We start from the raw sequence: 18,873 nt of genomic DNA on the forward strand, positions 1-18,873 counted from the left end.
AACAGAAGGCATTCAAGAAGCTTGATTCTGCCCCCCTGGAATGGAAGCCCCACAGAGATTCTGGGACATAGAACTTGGCAAAGCTTCCTGGAGGGGGAGGTGCTGAGGACCAGCTCCTAAGGATGAAGAGGAGCAGGACAAAAGAGTTAGAGAAAGGACAGTCCAGTTTTTCCTGGGAAATTAAAACACAGGCTTTCCCTTTCAGAGGATGCAGAATCAATAACTAAATATGTGTTGCCTACAGGGAATAAGCAAGACGAGGCCCAAGAGTGAAGAGGTGGTATCTACCCCCCTTTCCCCACTCCACCTCCCCCAGAAGGACACAAGTCCAATGAATTTTTCCTATTACATGTATTCTGACCTTTTTTTTAAGAGAAGAAATCCATTTTGCTAATTTTTTTTTAAAAAATCAACTTGAGGAAGGCAAGTGCAGCCTGTGACAGAAAAGGTCAGGGAGCCTGTTGTTGCCAGAAATCACAAGGGCATTCTACCCTCTCCATACCCTCCACGCTAGAGTGGATGGTGTTTAGTATTTCTCTGCTGGTTTAGGGAAGCTGAAGTTTGAGTCTGAAGGTTTGTGTTGCATTGTTGGGGTGATGGTTTTATCTTTAAGGTGAAAGCAACTATAAAAATGGCCATATATTGGGGCCAGGAGTTTGGCCTAGTGGTAGAGTGCTTGCCTAGCATGCATGAAGACCCGGGTTCAATTCCTCAGTACCATATGCATAGAAAAAGCCAGAAGTGGTGCTGAGGCTCAAGTAGTAGAGCTCTAGCCTTGAGAAAACCCAAGAACAGAGTTCAGGCCCTGAGCTCAAACCCAGGACTGGCAAAAAAAAAAAAAGAGGCTGTATATTAAGATGATGTGTCTAGTGCAGATATAGCAAAATATAAAGGAAGGGGCCTTCCAGGTTGGGCAAGTGACTGCTCTGGCGCCTTCTGTGTCATCCCTCAGAACTCACCAAAGCGGGGGATTGGGATGCAACCTTTGGGTCGCAGCAAAAAGAGGTTGTACCATAAAGCTCACACATCACAGACTATGGGTGATGAGAGCCAGAGGTCTGAGCCATCAAGACAGCCTTAGGTCTCGTAGCAGGCACTATCTTAAGCTACAGATGCACCATTCACAGGGACAGTGCTCAACTGCACTTCTGCTCCTTGTCTGAGGATGTGCCTTCTTGGCGTGAGCAGTGGGTGGATACACCAATACCTGCCCAAGACCAAAGCAGCAGAGAGACCCACAGTATCAAGACCTCCAACCCTACCTACACTTCTATTGTGAGCCCTGGGGCTCCAACTCCTTCCTTGCAGAGCTGCATCTTGCTTCGTTATTATGTAGATATTTTAATTATGCAGATATGTTTTTAGACAGTTTTAAATATGTATATTATTTACTCATTAGACCATAACAGCTCGGGAAATTGGAAATCTGTATTTAGTATTTATCAGTGCACAATACAGAACTGATACAGGGCCCATAGGGAGGGAGAAAGGGAGGAAGGGAGAGGCAGCAACATGACAGTGCGAGGCTGGATTGCCCAAGGGCTGCTGGACCTGCCTCCCCCTCCTGGGAGCTGGACCCAGTGACATCAAGATTCAGGTTGGTTCAAAGTAGCATCAGGAGAGATCCCTTCTATAGAGGGAAAGGCAAAGGAACCACGTGGGAGCCGGAGAGTAGCCAGATCTCACCCAGACACTAACTCCATCCCCTGGGATCACGGTCCACAACTTCCGGGCTTTGGTGCCAGGTACACTGGGGATGACAATGTCTCACCAGAATCCTTGGGCAGTGCCATTAATGCTCCAAGTCACATCCGCTGCAGAAAAAGAATCCCTTTCTTGGACATCGACCTTCAGCCAATTGGTGAAGCCTTGGCATAGGCTAGGTGCTGAATGTGGCTGGCATTCACTAGCCTGCCTCATTACCTTTCTTACAACCCTCCTGCCGTGTTCTCAGGACAGCTGAATGGTGCTGGCACACTGATCTAGACTTACTAACCCTGGCCTCTACCTCAGAGCTCCACCCCCATCACAGCTTCCACCTGACTGAGCCCCCAGTACTTAACATCTCAATATTGTGCACTCCACGAATTTGGGGATATATTTTTTAATATGCCAGTCCTGGGGCTTGAACTCAGGGCCTGAGCACTGTCCCTGAGCTTCTTTTTTTGCTCAAGTCTAGCACTCTACCTCTCGAGCCACAGTGCCACTTCTGGCTTTTCTTTCTTTCTTTTTTTTTTCTTCTATTGATGTGGTGCTGAGGAATTGAACCCAGAACTTGGTGCATGCTAGGCAAAGACTCTACTGCTAAGCCACATTCCCAGCCTCTGAGCATTTTATTCCAAGCTTCTCGTGTCTTCTTGGCAGCAGGGGCAGCTAGAACTAATTAAGATGAAGAACTATATAGCCTCCAGGCTATACAGTTACACCAGTCCTTTTTGATGTACACTTGCTCCCTAGGCCCAGTGCCAGCATTTGAAGGAGAATGGAGGAGGATCCAGCCCAGGATTGGGGGTGGGGGGTGGAGGTGGGGAGGAGGAATGGGAAGGAGCATACTCTTTAAGAGACTGGCACAGCTGAGGGCTCCAGGCCCTAACACTCAAGCAACACAGAAATGCTTTCCCTCCAGATGTTGGCCTCTAAGGGGCAGCCCTCCTGTTTCAGGCCCCATTGTGTGTCTCTGGAAGCTTAGGATGTTTAACTTAGTGAAATTTGAAGGTACTCGAGGAGGCACTGCTCCCCAGGGGGGTATTGTTCCCAGCCCAATGCACTGCCAGTCCTCTTCTTCCTTGTAAGAGTGGCTCCTGGAGCTGAGGGAAATTGATTGTTAAGTGAAACTCTCTGATAATTGCCTCTGAAATGCCCGCTGTTACTGTGATGGACTTGGCTGTGGGCAGTCCTGCTTAGAAATCCCACCATGGTTCTCTCCAGTGCCATGGCCATGATGGGAGACTGGTGGGCCAAGAAAGGTACCATCAGTGACTTCACCGCAGTCACATCCTTCTCTCCCTGGGATATAGTAAGGAAAAAAAAAAGGCTTAGAGATGTTAAATCTCATACCTGGCCAGGCAAAACTGAATTCTAGTCCTCTACACAAATCCAGAGACATCTTGAGTTTGGTTTAACAGATACGAAGTACACCTACTATGTATGACTGTAGACTTGACAGTCCACTGCCCCCACCAAGCTCAGAGTTCAAGGGGAAAGCAGCCATGCAGAGGGTGTACATGTCATGACAGAGACAGGGGGATGTGTGGCAAAGGCCAAGGAGTGGGCGGAGGGGGGGGGGGGGAATCCAGACTAGAGGAGTCTGGGCTGGAGGAAATAGACATGGGGTTGGTAGCTGGAGGACCAGGGGCTGTAGCTTGGCCTCTGTGCCTTTCTCTATCCAGCTCCTGATCCAGAAGAAGGACCTTGAAGCACTTGGAAGGGAAATACTAGGAATATGAACTTTAGAGAAGGGAGAGCATGGACTCCAGCTATCCCGAAGCTAGCCTTGGGGCTGTGTGAATACAGGACATCAGGTCCCTGAGAACTCAGAATGAGGTTATATTCGAGGTCCCTGTATGAGGAAACTGCTGTGCTTGATAGAGAAAAGGGAGACGTCTACAGGTGGGAAAAGGACAAAAGGAAGCTTTCAAAGTGGCACCATCCAATAAGGCTAACCAGGCAGAAGGAATGGATAAAAGAGGAAGTCCTCGACAGAGGTGAAAGAGAGGCCCCAGTGCACAGGACGCCTATGGGCTGGAGTTGGGGAACAAGGGCTACCAAGAACCTATTTGGCCTCTGAATGGGCGCAGTTACTACCTCCAAGTCACACATCGTAGGCCATTGAAGGGTGAAGCGCAAAGCCAGTGCATGAGGATGGCACTTTGGACCCTAGCCTAAACTGTGAAGCAGTTCCTGTGAAATACAGGAGCCCTTGTGTTTCTCTGGGTGTAGTCCTGGGTCTCTCCCCCTTTCACTCTCGGGACTAAATGGGACCTTGTATAGCCACATCCCACCCATTCCACTCTCATTCCACTGCCTGGCCCTTCCTCCCGTATCATCAGACCTGCCTGTTTAGCAGTTTTCACACGTTCAGTGCCTGGGGATGGACTGATTGATCTGTAACACCGAAAAAATAATAATGGCTTGATCGTTACTGAGGATTAAAAGTAATCCTTTCGCTGTGGCTATTGCAACTCCGTTATTCACGAGTCAGCGGGCTGACCCAGTCCTTTGAGCCCCGCGGGACTCCTTGAGCTTGAAGCTGAGGGCTGGAGCCCTGCCTCTCTTGGGCTCCCCCGCCCTGTCAGCTAAGTTATTGGGGACTGTGAATCCCAGGATCAGAGCTGAGCCCTGAGAGGGTGAAAGAGCTGGTATTTTCTCCAGGGATGGAGTTAGAGGTGGAAAGGATCAATTCCTTAAGGCCATGGCCCAGTTTAGAGCCTTCCACTTGTGTCAGTTTGGTATGGGGAGTCCAATGTGGTTTTTCTATCATATGAGACAAGATCTGGTTCCCACATTTGCCCCTGGTTTGGCCCTTGTAAATGGTAGTGGCCTCCACTCATCTAGGCCCTCAAGCCCACTCTGGAGTAAATATGTTCTGGGAAGGTAGTGGACCACTGAGTAAGAGAAATAGGGAACCCAGCTGGGCACAGTAGCTCAGGCCTGTAATCCAAGCTACTCGGGACGCTGAGATCCCGAGGATTGTGGTTCAAAGCCACAATCACAATGGTCAGGAGAGTCCATGAGACTTTAATGTACAACTAACCATCAAAAAAAAGCTGGAAGTGGCACTGTAGCTCAAAGAGTAGCTAGCCTTGAGGACAAAAGCTCATGGACAGGGCCCAGACCCTGAGTTTAAGCCTGGGAACTGGCACCAAAAGAAATAATAATAATAATAATAATAATAATAATAATAATAATAATAATAAATATGTTTGCTTTTTAACATGCCCAGGAGTATGAGGCTGGAGGAGATGGTCAGAGAACAGTATATATTATACTCAGGCAGGCCATGTGATAAAGGATGGTCAGAGGACCTGAGCCTCCACAGGGAAAGGAAGTAGAGGACAAGAGAAACCAGTGTTGTGTGGGGATGGATGGGCATTAACACCCAGAGACATCTTATCACCAACCCCAGACCCCTAGCCTCAGTGCCCTCCCCCCATTGTGTGTTCTTGGCCTGAGAAGAGTAGGCCCAGAAGTCTGACAGTCCTCCTTCTATAACTGCTAGAGGTGATATGCTGGTAAAATGTGGCAGACACAGCTCCGCATCCTTGTTCCCCACTTCAAAGGAGGAAAAGCTGGTCTCCCATATCCTGACTTCCATTTCCCTGCAACGGGCAGCTGTCAGGCTTTATTAGATCCTCTCCTCTGGGGCCCGCATGCCACATGAGGCCTAGACTGATAGATGGAGACAAGGTGTTCTGAATACCAAGAGACTGGGGCCTTCTGAGTAAAGCTGGAGGCCTAGCAGCAGGGCAGTCCTCCACGTGTAGAATGAGTGGGGTCAGCGCAAAGGCTCACTGGACACAGTGGGCTCTATGAGGACCCTAGCTAGGGACTGAGCCATGTGAACACAATGGTGAGGGCTAGATCTGAGCCCAAGCCTGATCAGATTGATCATGTGCCCTGGGCAGGCTGCTTTCTTCTTCCATGCTTGGATATCTTCATCTAAGGAGGGGGTCTTAACTGTACCATGGCGGACACAATAACAGGTACACAAGCCTGTGTAAGGTACCCAGTACCAGTGGCACTGAGGCCCTTACATCTCAGCTCTCCCTGCCCTGCAGATTCTGCTCAATTATGTGATACTTTCCCCCTGTGATGTGTGAGAGGCAGGGCTAAATCTGCCACGTCTCCACACAAAGCATAATCTGGCACTGAGCATGCCAGATGTGGCACAGAGGGGCACACAGCTGTGTTCTCAAGGGCACGCTGCCCACAGGAATGGACACCACAGGAGTGGTGGGGGCCACTAGAACCAGTGCCAAAAGATAGACCAGGCTCAGAGATAGACTAGCTGGAGGGCTCAGGAGCCCTTAGGAGACAGCAGGCCTGGGTGGATAATGATAGGCCATAGGCATTTGGGGGGGGGTCGTGTGGGAGCGGGACACACAGTAACTTGTGAGGATTTGTCCTTAGCCAGGGAAGATGACACAATCTGTAGTGGGTGACCCTGCCTTTCAGCGGGAGATGTTGCAGGGCTGAAGTGGGTTGAAGAATGTCTGTGAGTATGATGGGATGAGGACAAGGGAGGCCTTAAATCAGCCTGCCCTAAGGGAGTGCAGGGAATGAAGAAGGCTTTGGGGTGAGCATGGCGCAGCAGCTTCCTCAGCTTTTGAACTTCTTGCTCTATCCCTCAGAGACTGGCTGATGCTGCAGAGAACTTCCAGAAAGCCCACCGCTGGCAGGACAACATCAAGGTAAGAACCATACGCATCTTCCATAGTGCCCTGAGCTAGGGTGGGCTTGGGGGATGGTGGTCGGGGAGAAGGAAATCGCACTGCAACACTGGAAGGGCACGACTGGTCATAGAATAGAGCGGCAGCCTTTCTCCAGTGTTCAGCAAAACTGGGAGCCTGTGGCTCAGGCCTTTAATCCTAGCTGCCCAAGAAGCTGAGATCCAAGGATCATGGTTCAAAGCTAGCCCAGTCTCTTATGACCAATTAACCACCAGAAGTGAAGCTGTGGCTCAAGTGCTAGCCTTAAGCAAAAAAAGCTCAGGGACAGTGCTCAGGCCCTGAGTTCAAGGACTCTCTCAGGCCCCAGGATCATCTCTCATTCATATTCTCTCTCTCCCTCTCCCTCTCCCTCTCCCTCTCTCTCTCTGTCTCTCTCTGTCTCTCTCTCCCTCCCTCCCTCCCTCCCTCCCTCCCTCCCTCCCTCTCCCTCCCTCCCTCCCTCCCTCCCTCCCTCCCTCCCTCTCTCTCTCTCTCTCTCTCTCTCTCTCTCTCTCTCTCTCTCTCTCTCTCTCTCTCTCTCTCTCTCTCTCTCTCTAGCTTCCTGGCCATGCTGGGGCCTGTAGTTATAGATAGGAGTCTCTCCGGACACCATTCCATTCACTGGACACCCATGCTGTTCTAAAGTAGCCTTCTCCAAAGAAGACCCTCTAGTTCTTTGGGGGCCTGTGAATCAAAGAAGCCCTTTTTACCTCCGAACTCTGACATTTTAATGCTGTTACCTGGAAGAGATCCTGGGGAAATGTTTTGGGGATTTTCTTCCTATATTTTCTTCTCTGAACTGAATAACAGCCCATAGTTCCACAAGTCCCTCAGGCCACAATTACAAAAGCTTCTCTTTCCACCAGGAAAAGCTCGAAAGGGCTCAGAAATCTTGGAGCCAAGTACAAAGTACTTGTAGAGTGTAGTAGAGCGTGCAGAATGGAGACAAAGGAAAAGAAAGCCCTACTAGCTAGTTTCTAGCTAGGGCTGGACATACCTGACCCTGTCTGTCTTATAGTGTTCCACTGGGACCAGTGTCCCAGACTTCAAAAAGCCCTGCTGCTACAGATGATGAAATTCGGTGACCAAGCCAGCTTATGGCTTTTGTCTTGGCTGTGCTTCCTTCTAGTCTCCATGCTAAATACAAGGACAGACAGGTGATGACACCAAAGGTTGCCATCAGAACCTAGGAGCCAGTACAGAGGGTAGGAATGGGGAGAGTTTTCTCCCTTGAGCTCTGTGCCAGGTACATCTAGGAACCTCTATCCTAAGAATCAGGTGGAAGCCAGGCACCAGTGGCGCGGGCCTGTAATCTGAAGACTGAGATCTGAGGACTGCAGTTCAAAGCCAGCCCAGGAAAGGCCGTGAGACTCTTCTTACTTCCAGTAAACCACCAGAAAACCAGAAGCAGAGCTGTGGCTCAAAGCCTTAAGCATAGAAGTCCAGGGGCAGCACTCAGACCTTGGTCAAGCCACACAAACACCACCACCAACAAAGCCGATTGAGTCGTTATTCTGACTTACCTGAGGAGATGGGCATGGAGTGGATAGAGTTTCCTGAAGCTTCCAGAAATGCATAATTAGCTAACAGATGTCAAGGGATTCCCACCTATGATCTAAGCTTCTAGTCCCTCAGTGTGTCTGCCTGTTTGTCAGTCCCACTGCCTGAGATACTCAAGTTGGGGGATTGTAGTCCCCTTCCTTCCTCCACCCCCCCCCCCCGATTCTTCCTGACTACAGGATCACGGGAAGCTACGCCACTGCCCTAACTGCCAGGCTGCAAGGCATTAGTGCTAATGGTGGCCCATTAGCCCACACGCTGGCCACGTTGCCAGGCTGCCAGGAAGCACTGGCAGCAGAACTGCCAGTGGGAGCTGTCCATACCAGCAGGTGCCAGGACTGAGGCTTGGGAAGAGATAGTGTCTTGTCCCTGAAACCTCTTCCTTCCCAGTGACCTTCAGAAGGTGACAGACAAGGAGCCGCCTTCCCTTTCACTCAGGAGAGACACTTAGCTTTTGTCACAATCCCAGCCTCGAACTCAGGCCCTTCCCCAAACCCAGCCTTCTCCCAGGAATACTCGTTACCCAATTTATCAATTAGCAGGCAGCCCCTCCATGGCTCCTCAGACAGACAGCAGGTGCTCTGGTGTCCATAATACTCAAGGCAGATGAGGATGGGCCATGTCTGATGCCAAGAACACACTTTGCCAGCATTGCATGCCACCTAAACCACCCCAGGGGAGGAGCGGAACCAGGGCATAGGTGAGTGAGGAAGGACAGGCCATTGGCCCCAGGACCTCAGTGCCAACCCCAAGACCTTCATAGGAGACAAAAAAAAAAAAAAACGTGTCCTGCAAGTCTAATGGAGCTTGCAGCCCTGCCCTGGGACGTCTGCTTGGTGAATCTAACAGGAAGGCTGTGAAGATAGGGCCAAACCAGAGGAGCAGGCTGGTCAGCCTGAGGGTCTGACCCAGCCATAGGGCCTGCTGACTTCCTCTCTGCCAAACCAGCGACAGATGGCTCCCTCAGAAAACAGTCCTTTTGGCTGAGCTGAGCTGGCAGTGGGCCAGGGCAGAAAGGCCACACGTCCTCACTGGTCCAGCCGGGTGGCTGGCCTGGGCCCTGCATAGAGAGCCAGTGGGCAGGCCAGAATCGTGTCTAGCCAGCCTTGCAAAACACTGAACCTGGATAACAACTGCTTTGCCTCCACTCATCCCAGGCTCTTCCTCACCCAGTGCCCCATTTGCCAATACCCCTCATGCCTTCTCTTGGCCTGGCGTCTGTTATGGAGCAGCTGTCATAGGCTCACACATTGATCTAACCTCCCCCTCACCTGTCACCTAGGTACACATGGGACCTATGTGCCAGCTTGTTGCAAATGATGCCTCCCAGAGAGATATCAGGGAGCAGAGGAGAGGTCGGTGTGAACTTCAGACAAGGCATTGGTGGCTCGTGCCTTTAATCCTACCTGCCCAGGAGGATGAAATCTGAAGATTAAAGTTCAAAACCAACTTGGGCAGAAGAGCCAAACTAGAGACTCATTACCTCCAACAAACCACCACAAAAAAAAAAGCTGGAAATGGAGGTGTAGTTCAGTTGATAGAACACCAGCCCTGAGTGAAAAAGCCAAGGGAGGGCCTGGGAAGGTGGCTTAGCGGTAGAGTGCTTGCCTCGCATACATGAAGCCCTGGGTTCGATTCCTCAGTACCACATACACAGAAAGAAAAATAAAAGCCAGAAGTGGTGTTGTGGCTCATGTGGTAGCGCACTAACCTTGAACAAAAGAAGCTCAAAGACAGCACCCAGGCCCTGAGTTCAAACCCCAGGACTGGCAAAAAAGAAAAATAAAACATGCTAAGGGAGAGCCTTTAGAATGCCAAAGCCCCTACACTTATTCACTACATAGCCTGCCTCCATACTGCTTAACCCAGAAAACATCACTAACATGAACAATCCAGCCCTGTGCAGGCCAAAAGAGACTCAAAGGTCTTCCTGGAGACCCTCCTCCCCCAGCTATGACAGCCCTGTCATGCCACACCTCCAGCTCCATGTCACATGACGCACAGCCATCCCAGCTGTGTGCACAACGGTGCACGATGGGTGACCTTGCCTCTGGTTCCAGGCTCCTGTGTGCCAAGGAGGGGGTGTGGCTTGATCATCCCCCATGTGAGAGTAGTTGTGCCCACATGCACCCAAGTCCTGAGAGGCAGGAAAAACATGCAGTTCTGAGTCTCACCTGCATTGTTTTCCTCATCGTCCCTGCTGCTAACCAACGCCCTGATTTCCCACGGAGACCATGCAACAGCAAGAAGAAGAAAAAAAAAAAAAATAGAGCTACTGGAAGAGCCAACTGAGTGCCTGGACATACCACGTTATCCAGGTGCACACAGGTCCAGCCTCAGTTTAAGAAGGGAGCTGAGACTGACTGGCCCCTTCCCATGCCCTTTCCTGTCCTTGCAGAATGTTAGCCTAAAAAAAAAGAAAGAAAGAAAAAAAAGAAAAGAAAGTTGGTGAGTGAAGCCCCAGGTTGTAATCTGCAGTCCTCCCACAGCGCCCGCCTGTTTTCATTACGGAGGGAAAGAGCATCAGAGCCGTGTTTATAACCCCCTTTTAGATAACAAATCACATTTTCTTTTCGCCTGCGAGTGTGTTGAATTGATATTTTTTTCCCCTCAGTTTAATGGGTTTGTGTGTTCAGGAATGATCTTCATCAACCGAAACTCCTTATTGTGTTTGATGTAATGTCAGCTTTCATTATGTGCTTCGGTCAGAGCCGGGTGCAGAGAAAAGGCTGAGTACCCCAGAGCCTAAGCCTTGTCCCTGCCCCCACCTTAGCCCTCCCATTTTGTCTGCAGTCTTCCTGGATGGGTGGGTGGGTAGGTAGACTGTGGGGATGAATGAAGTTTGCAGATGAGTTGGGAGGGCAAGTCAGAGCCAGGGTGTACAGGCTTCCTTGTGCCTCGTTTGGTGTCATCTGTATATTTGGGTCACAGAAATGCCAGACATAGGGCTAGGAATTTGGCTTAGTGGTAGAGTGCTTGCCTAGCATGCATGAAACCCTAGGTTCAATTCCTCAGTACCACATAGACAGAAAAAGCTGGAAGTGATGCTGTGGCTCAAGTGGTAGAGAGCTAGCCTTGAGCGAAAAAAGGTCAGGGACAGTGCCCAGGCCCTGAGTTGAAGCCCCAGGAATGGCAGAAAGAAGGAAAGGAAAGGAAAGGAAAGGAAAGAAGGAAGGGAGGGAGGAAGGGAGGGAGGAAGGGAGGGGAAAGAAGGAAAAAAGGAAGGAGAAAAGCCAGACATAGCAGGCTTCTCAAGACTCTGGAGTTGCCTTTGGCCTTATGTTTGCGATCCTGTCCAAGTATGACACTTGGTCTGCAGTCATTGTTCTAGAATGCTTGGACTACATCTCCATATCAAAGCCAGTGGTTTGCACACCAAAAGACCCTGTGGGAGTCAACCTGGGACGCATGGACAATCCCCTGATCCTTTATCACTCAACCAGTCATCTCCAGTCATGGCCACAAACCCAGCACCCAGGCAGTTGCCACGGCTAAACCATCCCCTCAATGTAGGAGGAGTCTGAGGCCCTGAGGGGACATGGTCCAAGCCTTGGGCTGGGAATAACCATGCCCTTTATGGTAAGGCCTGCTCTACAGGCAGGCCATGGACAAACAGACTTAGTTGCCATTCCCATGTTCAGGCCCCAAAGAAACAGGCCAGAGTGAACAAAAGAGTCCAGGACCACACTGCAGGATTTAGCAGTGTACACCTGCTGACGTGTACACCTGGGTCCTGTGACTTGGATCATGGCCCTGGCCCTGAAGTCCACCAGGGCAGAGTAGGGTGGCCCCTCCAGAGCAGGTGGCACTTGCTGACACCAAACTCACCTTCTGGCAGCCTCTGGCAGCTGTGCTTCATTCTGATTAAAGATCATTAAACATGAAATTAGCCCGTTTGTGTTACGGGTCCCCGGGGCGGCCAGTGATTATGACGTGCAGATGGCCAAGAACCCAGGCGGCAGGCGGGGCAGGCACAGGCCAGGACAGGCAGGCGGGCACAGACGGGTGAGGGCCAGGAGGCAGACTGCAGGGCTGGGCTTTGTTGGGCTTTGTTTTCTCCCATTCCTGTTGTGTAAACCCCCTTGCATTTCACAACAAATCACAGATAATTAATAAGTACATGCCTGTAATGAGCAGGCTTTTTAATAGAAGAAATTGGAAGATGCAGCATCGAGTCATCATTTCGCTCTTGCCCAGGCTCCACTCTGATTTTCTGTCTTCCTCACGCCCCATCCTGCCTCCGCCAGCATCTCAGCAGCCAGGCTAGCCCTGAGTCTGCCTCTCAGCTAGGCTGCAATGCAGGGTCTGGATCTCTGAATCGTAGGGTCCCAGGGTACCTCATCTTCCTCTAGTCTGTGAGAGATCCTGAGGATGAGCCTGGGAGAGTGGAGTGGGGGCACCCCAAGCACTGACTCAAACAGCCTTTCTAGGGCTCTGACGTCAGGAAGGGTATCATCTCTGGAGGAATCCAGACCTTGGGCTCAGGGGTCTGGAGTGCATCTCAGGAGCCCCCTAAGATGTGAGTGCTGAAGCCTATCTCTTCTCACCAGGAGGAAGACATCCTGTACTATGATGCCAAAGCTGACGCTGAGCTGGTAAGTGGCCCTGACCCCTGTTCTAGGGGGTGGGAAGCTGCCCAGCCACGCCCCCTCCTCAAGGCAAGGCTCTGCTGTACAGGCAAGGTCTCAGCTGTAAAGGTGTCTTCGTGGTGAGCTCAACCCTGTAGGCCCCTCACGATTCCCTTCATAATCTGACCCCTCCACCACATCTATGGCCCCATCCAATCAGGGCTTTGCCCTGAGTCATTTAGTCTCACCAGTTCCTGTACCCATTCTTCAGCAAGGGCTACCCCTCAACCCCTCCAATGTGGTGAGACAAAGCTTCAGCCTCCTCATCTCTAGCTAGCTGAAACTGTTTAGGTTTCTCTGTGGGGCGTGGAGGTTCCTGTCACCAAAGGACTCGTGAACGATGTACGAGATCCAGGGAGCTACGGGAAAAGAGGAGTTACCCGAGGGTACAGGCATTTGCAATAGACAGTGTTCGGTAAACATGCCAAGGCCCAACGCCCTCTGCCTGACTGCACAGCACTTGTCCTCTTTAGACACAGGGGTGTCACAGTGGTACAGTGTCTGGAGACTGACCTGTGCTTGCTGATACAGATGACCCCAAATCCAATCTTCCTCATCCGGGTGTTTAGGGCTTTCCTGGGGCCAGCAGGAAGTGAACCCTAACGGTAGGAGGTGGGAGCTTGGACTGGGAGAGCCTTCGAGAAGTCAGGGGGGCCGAGAAGGAGGAGGTGGGCTCAAGCAGGTGTGCTTCCCCTTGGCTGAGCTCTGTGGCTGCTGGAGAAGTTGCTAAAATTAAAGCTGGAATCTGAAATTCAAATGAAGAACGAACCTTTAATTAGACCCTGAATCTAATTCCTTACCCCCCTCGGCAGCGGGCTGTAATTTTAGCAATCAGCGCATTAAATATAAACCAGTAGACTGCAGTTGCCCACCGCACAAAACCCCCTAGGCTCTGGGTAGCACAAAAGGGGCTCTCTGGCCAGCCTTGCACACCAATAAAGATATTCTTTACTCCCTGCTGCCAGCAGCCCCCAACTCAATCCAGGACCCCAATACCTGTCTGTAAATCACTGACTCTGTCTCCAGCCCCTTTTTGAACATCTGCTGGGCTGCCTAGAGAGGGAAAGTGTCACTCCAGGCAGCAGGGCCAGACTTGAGTGAATCAAGCCTGTTTCTAGGCTAACTAGGCCTTAGTATAAATAACAGTGTGCGCACGCGCGCACACACACACACACACACACACACACACACACGCACACATTTCCTACACCCCTGCTTGTTGTTGTGTTTTGTTTTATTATTTTTTCCCCCATCTTTGCCAGAGGTACAGTTAGAGATCTTTCTAGACCATTTACTTTTAAATTACCAGCCAGAAGGAGGGGGTGGGAGAAAGAAAAGGAAGGAAAAAGTTCGCCAGCTGATAGCTTATCAGAACAGAATCCAAATGTCACATTAGTTGGGAAAGTTGGGGAGATTAAATTTTCCAGCGCCCTTCATCTGCCGCTGACATTTCGGGGGGCTTTCTTCTCCCGCACCTCCTCCCCCCCACTCTGAACAGAGCATGCGTGGTGAGTACCTCACAGGCCGCTGGTTTCCTGCTTGGGCCTGGATGCTCCCAGCTGCCATTGAGCAGCAGAGACACAGTCCATATCCCACTGGCGAAAAGGAGAGACACTAAGCCTGGGGGGGGGGGTCACACAAGTCTTGGAATGCCCAGGTTTCTTCCTATCAGGGCATTAAATCCCCGCCCTGTTCTGCTCTTTCCCCTACCTTGGTCACCATGTTGCCTCCCAGCCAGGCTTTTCCCTCTCTTCCCCTTCCAACTCTCCACCATCTTCCCTCCATCCCCCACCCCCTTGCACACCTGCGCCCCAGCCTGCCCTCCCCCCAGACTGCGGCATCAACACCACAGTCAGAGCCCCACTCCTGCCAGCCTGTGGAGGTGGGCGGGAACACGGCGCATGCCCAGCCTGCCTGGCCGAGAGATGCCATAATTGGCACCTGTCAGACGGCTGCGGCTCATTTTAGAAAATCCACAGGGGCCCTTACAGTCCTGCTGCTAGCAGGCGCTGCACACTCTCCCTCTGGAGGTCACCAGGTCCTCCTTCTAACCCCCATCCCAGCCTAACTCCCTCCAGATCTGACCTCCCTTGCAGCCCCTAGACCTGCCTTGCTGCAGTGGAGTATGTGTGTGTGTGGGGGGGGGGGGTGGAGAAATGGTGTCCCTTCCTCAGATAAGACTAAGGCTTTCTCCCCAGTGCCAACAGGGCTCCAAGCAGGAGATGGGAGGGACCCCAGTGGGGACTGCCCTGAGGCCTCCCTGCAGTTGCAGAAGGCACATCCATATGAGCAGAATTCTGCTACCTGCTCCTTCTGAATGTCTCCACTAGTTGCCTTCTTACTGATATAGGAAAGGGGTCAGTGTGGTTTTGGTGTTAGCATTTGGGTTTGACAAATGGATGGTGAGTGTGCAGGTGAGAAGCCTAACACTTCTGGGTTATCCATCCACCTCTCTCTCTGTGTGTCTCATCATAATAGCCATATCCTTGAGATGCCCCCTCCATCCTGGTCTCTGACCCTTCCTAGGCCTTCCTGAAAAGGCCAGTCCAATCTAACAACCATTTTTTTAACCCTGACATTGCTGGGGGTGGGTTCTGCAGGATGATCCTGAGAGTGAGGATATGGACAGGGGATCTAAGACCAGCACCCTAAGGTTGGACTTCATCGAGGACCCAAACTTCAAGAACAAGGTCAACTACTCCTACACAGCTGTGCAGATCCCCACGGATATCTACAAAGGCTGTAAGTGTGAGCGCAATCCAGACAGCCCTCCCCATCCGTGTAGGAGCAAGGCTATGCTCCAAGAATTCCCAGTCCCTGGGGGAATACAATGCCAGCAACATCTCCATCGAGCCCCCTCCTCCACCCACGGCTGTACACACTCACCTGTCAGCCTCAGCCACATGCAGGCCTCCAGAGACTGTCAGACAGAGCCTCACATGGAGGTGCCATGAAGCACTGAGTGTCGCACAAACCCACACTAATATGTACATACACTGTCCCCCACCCCAGCCCCTCTGCTGGGCTGAGCCCCCTGGAACAGCTCCTCACCACCCTTGCCCCTTCTCTGCCTCTGTTAAGAGTGGTGAAGACACTGTACCTATCGGGTGGACACGGGAGCTAGAAGACTGGGAGCTATATTTCACAGGCACCAACCTAATTATACTGCTCTACTACTTGGCACAGAGCCAGAGAAGTGGCGCGATCATTTCCAGCTCAGATGTAAGGAGACATGGGGAAGAGGGAGAAAATGGGTGGAATTCCAAGCCCCAGAGACAGACCAGCTTGCCCACTCCTTTGCTGGGAAGATTTGTCAGACATGAGGAGGCATTTTAAAATGTAATAAAGAGGCCAAGAGCCAAATGCTGGATGGGAAGCTCCCACGTCAGGATTCAAGGCACTGGGGCCAGTTGGTTCTAATGAACCAGCCACAGGGCAGCCTCAAAATCTAAGGATGTCACCTGAAAGTCTTAGGGCAAAAGATGAATCCATAACTACCGAGTAGATTCAAGAATTCAGGGGATGTCCCAGGGTCCTTCACCATCAGCTTCCGCCAGGTCTTCTGGGGAGTGGGGGAAAATGTCCCCCCTTACCCCCAACCTTCCCCCCCAGGCTTCCTGCAGGCCACCTGCCTAAGTCAGTCGAGGGGCACTATCACAGGCAGACACGCTAATTAAAACAGGAGCCACACCGCCCTCCCCAGTCACCCCTCGCTACCCACACAAATTACATTTTATATGTTTTTTATTTACTGTGTCACTTTTAATTAAATCTGTAATCGCCTGCCTGAGGGGGCATGGTCCCCGTTTCTCAACTCAGCGTGAGCTGAGAAGTGTGTGCACGTGGCTGGGGGTAGGGGGGAAATATGTGTGGGGGCCCTTTCCAAGGGCAGGGGTGTCCTGCAGTGACTGCAAATGTGTATGTGCATGCATATGGTCACAGTCTTCTTCTAGGGCCTCCTCCTCTCCCCCCACTCTCTCTCTGTTATACTGTAGTTTGAATCCAGGGCCTTCAGTCACACCCTTGTCCTTCTCTTGGGGGGTGTGTGTGTGTTTCCCAATACCTGGGCTTAAACTCGGAGCCAGGGTGCTGTCCCTTAGCTTGTATGCTCATATTTGGTGCTCTACCATTTGAGTCACAGCTCCCCTATTAACTTTTTGGTGATTAACTGGAGATAAGACATTCCTACCTAACTGGGCTGTCCTTGAACCCCAGTCTTTAGAACTTGGCCTCCTGGGTAGCTAGGATTACAGGTATGGGCCCAGCTCCTTCTCTTGGCTCTTATCTTGAGCTGGTGAACACATTATAGCACCTAAAAATGCTTCCAGGACAGTGTGTCCCAAGCTTATCAAGGGAAGCCTGAAACCCCGTAAGGGATGGGCATGCCAGACAGACTCCTAGAGCAGACATATGACCTATTGGAGAGCCTGACTTTATCTTTCCTTAAAGAGAAAAATAGCAATTGTTCAACTCACTAAGTTTCTAAATCAGAAACAAGACCATGACACGGTGTTCAATACAGGCAGAGCCAATGCTAGAAATGTGTTTTTGTTTTCGCATTATGGTCTGTTAAGGCAGCTACGGGGACACAATAGAAAGCCAAAGAAGGATGGGGTGAAGCTAGGCAGCAGATGAAACACAGCAGAGCCCCAATAATACCTGCCTAGGTCTGCAGGGGCCCCTGAGCTGCCAGCAACAGACTTGAGCAATTGTAAATCACAATCATCTACTCTAGAAAGACCAGAGCCTTTAGAAGGCTCTTTGGAAGGATCAGAGTCTTTCTGTGGCTCTCACTGGGGTAATCTTTGATGTAAATCATATTGGGGGGGGGGGAATAGTGATAGAGCTCCACCTGGGAAGAGCAGAGATAGAAGAACCAGAACATAAGGGGAGAGGAGGGATAAAAGCCTGGCAGAAACAGATGTCTCCCACCCCTGGTTTGGTTTTGTTTGTTTTGAGTGAACAATTTTTATTGAAACCCTCAAAGATTAAAAGAAGACCAATGGTAAGTTTGGGTACCATAACAGAAAATCTCACCTAACTCTGCCATCATTCACAGGAATGAACAAACCCAAACACTGGTCTTGTTGGGTTTTATCGGTTGTGGGGCTTGAACTCAGGGTCTGGGTGCCATCCCTGTGCTTTTTTTGCTCAACTAGTGCTCTACTACTCCAGCCACAGCTCCACTTCCATCTTTTTTTTTTTTTTTTTTTTTTGCTGGTTAATTGGAGATTAGAGTCTCGGGGACTTTTCTAACCAGGCTGGCTTCAACCTGTGATCCTCAGAGCTTAGCCTCCTGACTAGCTCACCAGTGCCCAGCTCCCACTCCTGTTTTACCCAGGGATGGGTACACTGCACACATAAACACATATTCCCCCACCCTCCATACACACAGAGACGAGGCAGATTTATAGTTGCTTCGAGTAGAGGGTAGGAGTGCTGCCTGAGTAACTGATTGACAGGAAGGTGTGAGAGCAGAGCCCATCGGTGACCTTCTGTAGTACAGAGGGACATATAAAGTGTGGGTACGTGTGCCCCTCACCCACCGCAGAAGCAGCTGTATTGCTGGGCAGGAAGGTTTGAGAGGGAGGGGGGATCACACATCTAACTGTAAGCACGCAGATAGATCCTCGATTGCAGGGATAGCTGCTGAAGGTGCAGCCTGTATGTGTGTGTGCACGTGTGTGTGCAAGTGCATGCTTGTGTAAGAGCGGGATCCTGGCACCGCCCTTCCCTTTCCCATCTCTGCCCCTGCCTGCTCCTGGCCCCAGTTGATTAATCATGAAGCTGAGTGGCTTCCAGCTTATCAGGTACCTTAATAGCTGAATAATTCCAGCCCCATCAGCGGGCCCTTAATTGCTTTCTTGTGGCTGCAGCCTGGAGTGCATGCTGAGTGGGTGAGCTCCTGAGGGACCAGCCTGAAGCTCCAGGCAGCATGCTGGATGGGGAGGGGACCCAGCTCACAGATCCCTGTCACGCTGGGCAGCCCCTCTCCAGAGGCCGCAGGCCACAGCCACCCTGACTGTTCCTGGTGGGAATCTGGCTGAGGTTACATGTAGGCTGGGTGATTCCTCTGAACAGTTTGGAGGAGTGCAGAGTAGGAAATCTTCCCCGGGGGAACTGGCACAGCCTCAGCTGGGAGCTGGGATAGGAGTGAGTCTGACCTGACAGAGATCAGGGGAGACCCTCTAAGTGAAGGGTGTGGGCAGGACCTTTGTAGAGGTGAGTTTGGCAGGGGACACAGTCCAGAGCGCCCC

At 51.2% G+C, this 18,873-nt stretch overlaps 1 protein-coding gene across 2 annotated transcripts in view; it reads left to right on the forward strand.

The window, feature by feature from the left end:
- Cacna2d2 (calcium voltage-gated channel auxiliary subunit alpha2delta 2) overlaps nt 1–18,873 on the forward strand; it is a 114,948-nt gene that overhangs the window by 79,000 nt on the left and 17,075 nt on the right. For both annotated transcript variants that reach the window (XM_090323458.1, XM_090323459.1), the window contains exons 4-6: nt 6,351–6,410; nt 12,539–12,583; nt 15,217–15,358. In XM_090323458.1, coding sequence (XP_090179584.1) covers nt 6,351–6,410; nt 12,539–12,583; nt 15,217–15,358 — 247 coding nt within the window. The remainder of the gene's footprint in view (nt 1–6,350; nt 6,411–12,538; nt 12,584–15,216; nt 15,359–18,873) is intronic.

This window comes from Megascapheus bottae, chromosome 32 (genome assembly GCF_031878675.1).
Source record: "Megascapheus bottae isolate mThoBot1 chromosome 32, mThoBot2.hap1, whole genome shotgun sequence".
NCBI lineage: Eukaryota > Metazoa > Chordata > Mammalia > Rodentia > Geomyidae > Megascapheus > Megascapheus bottae.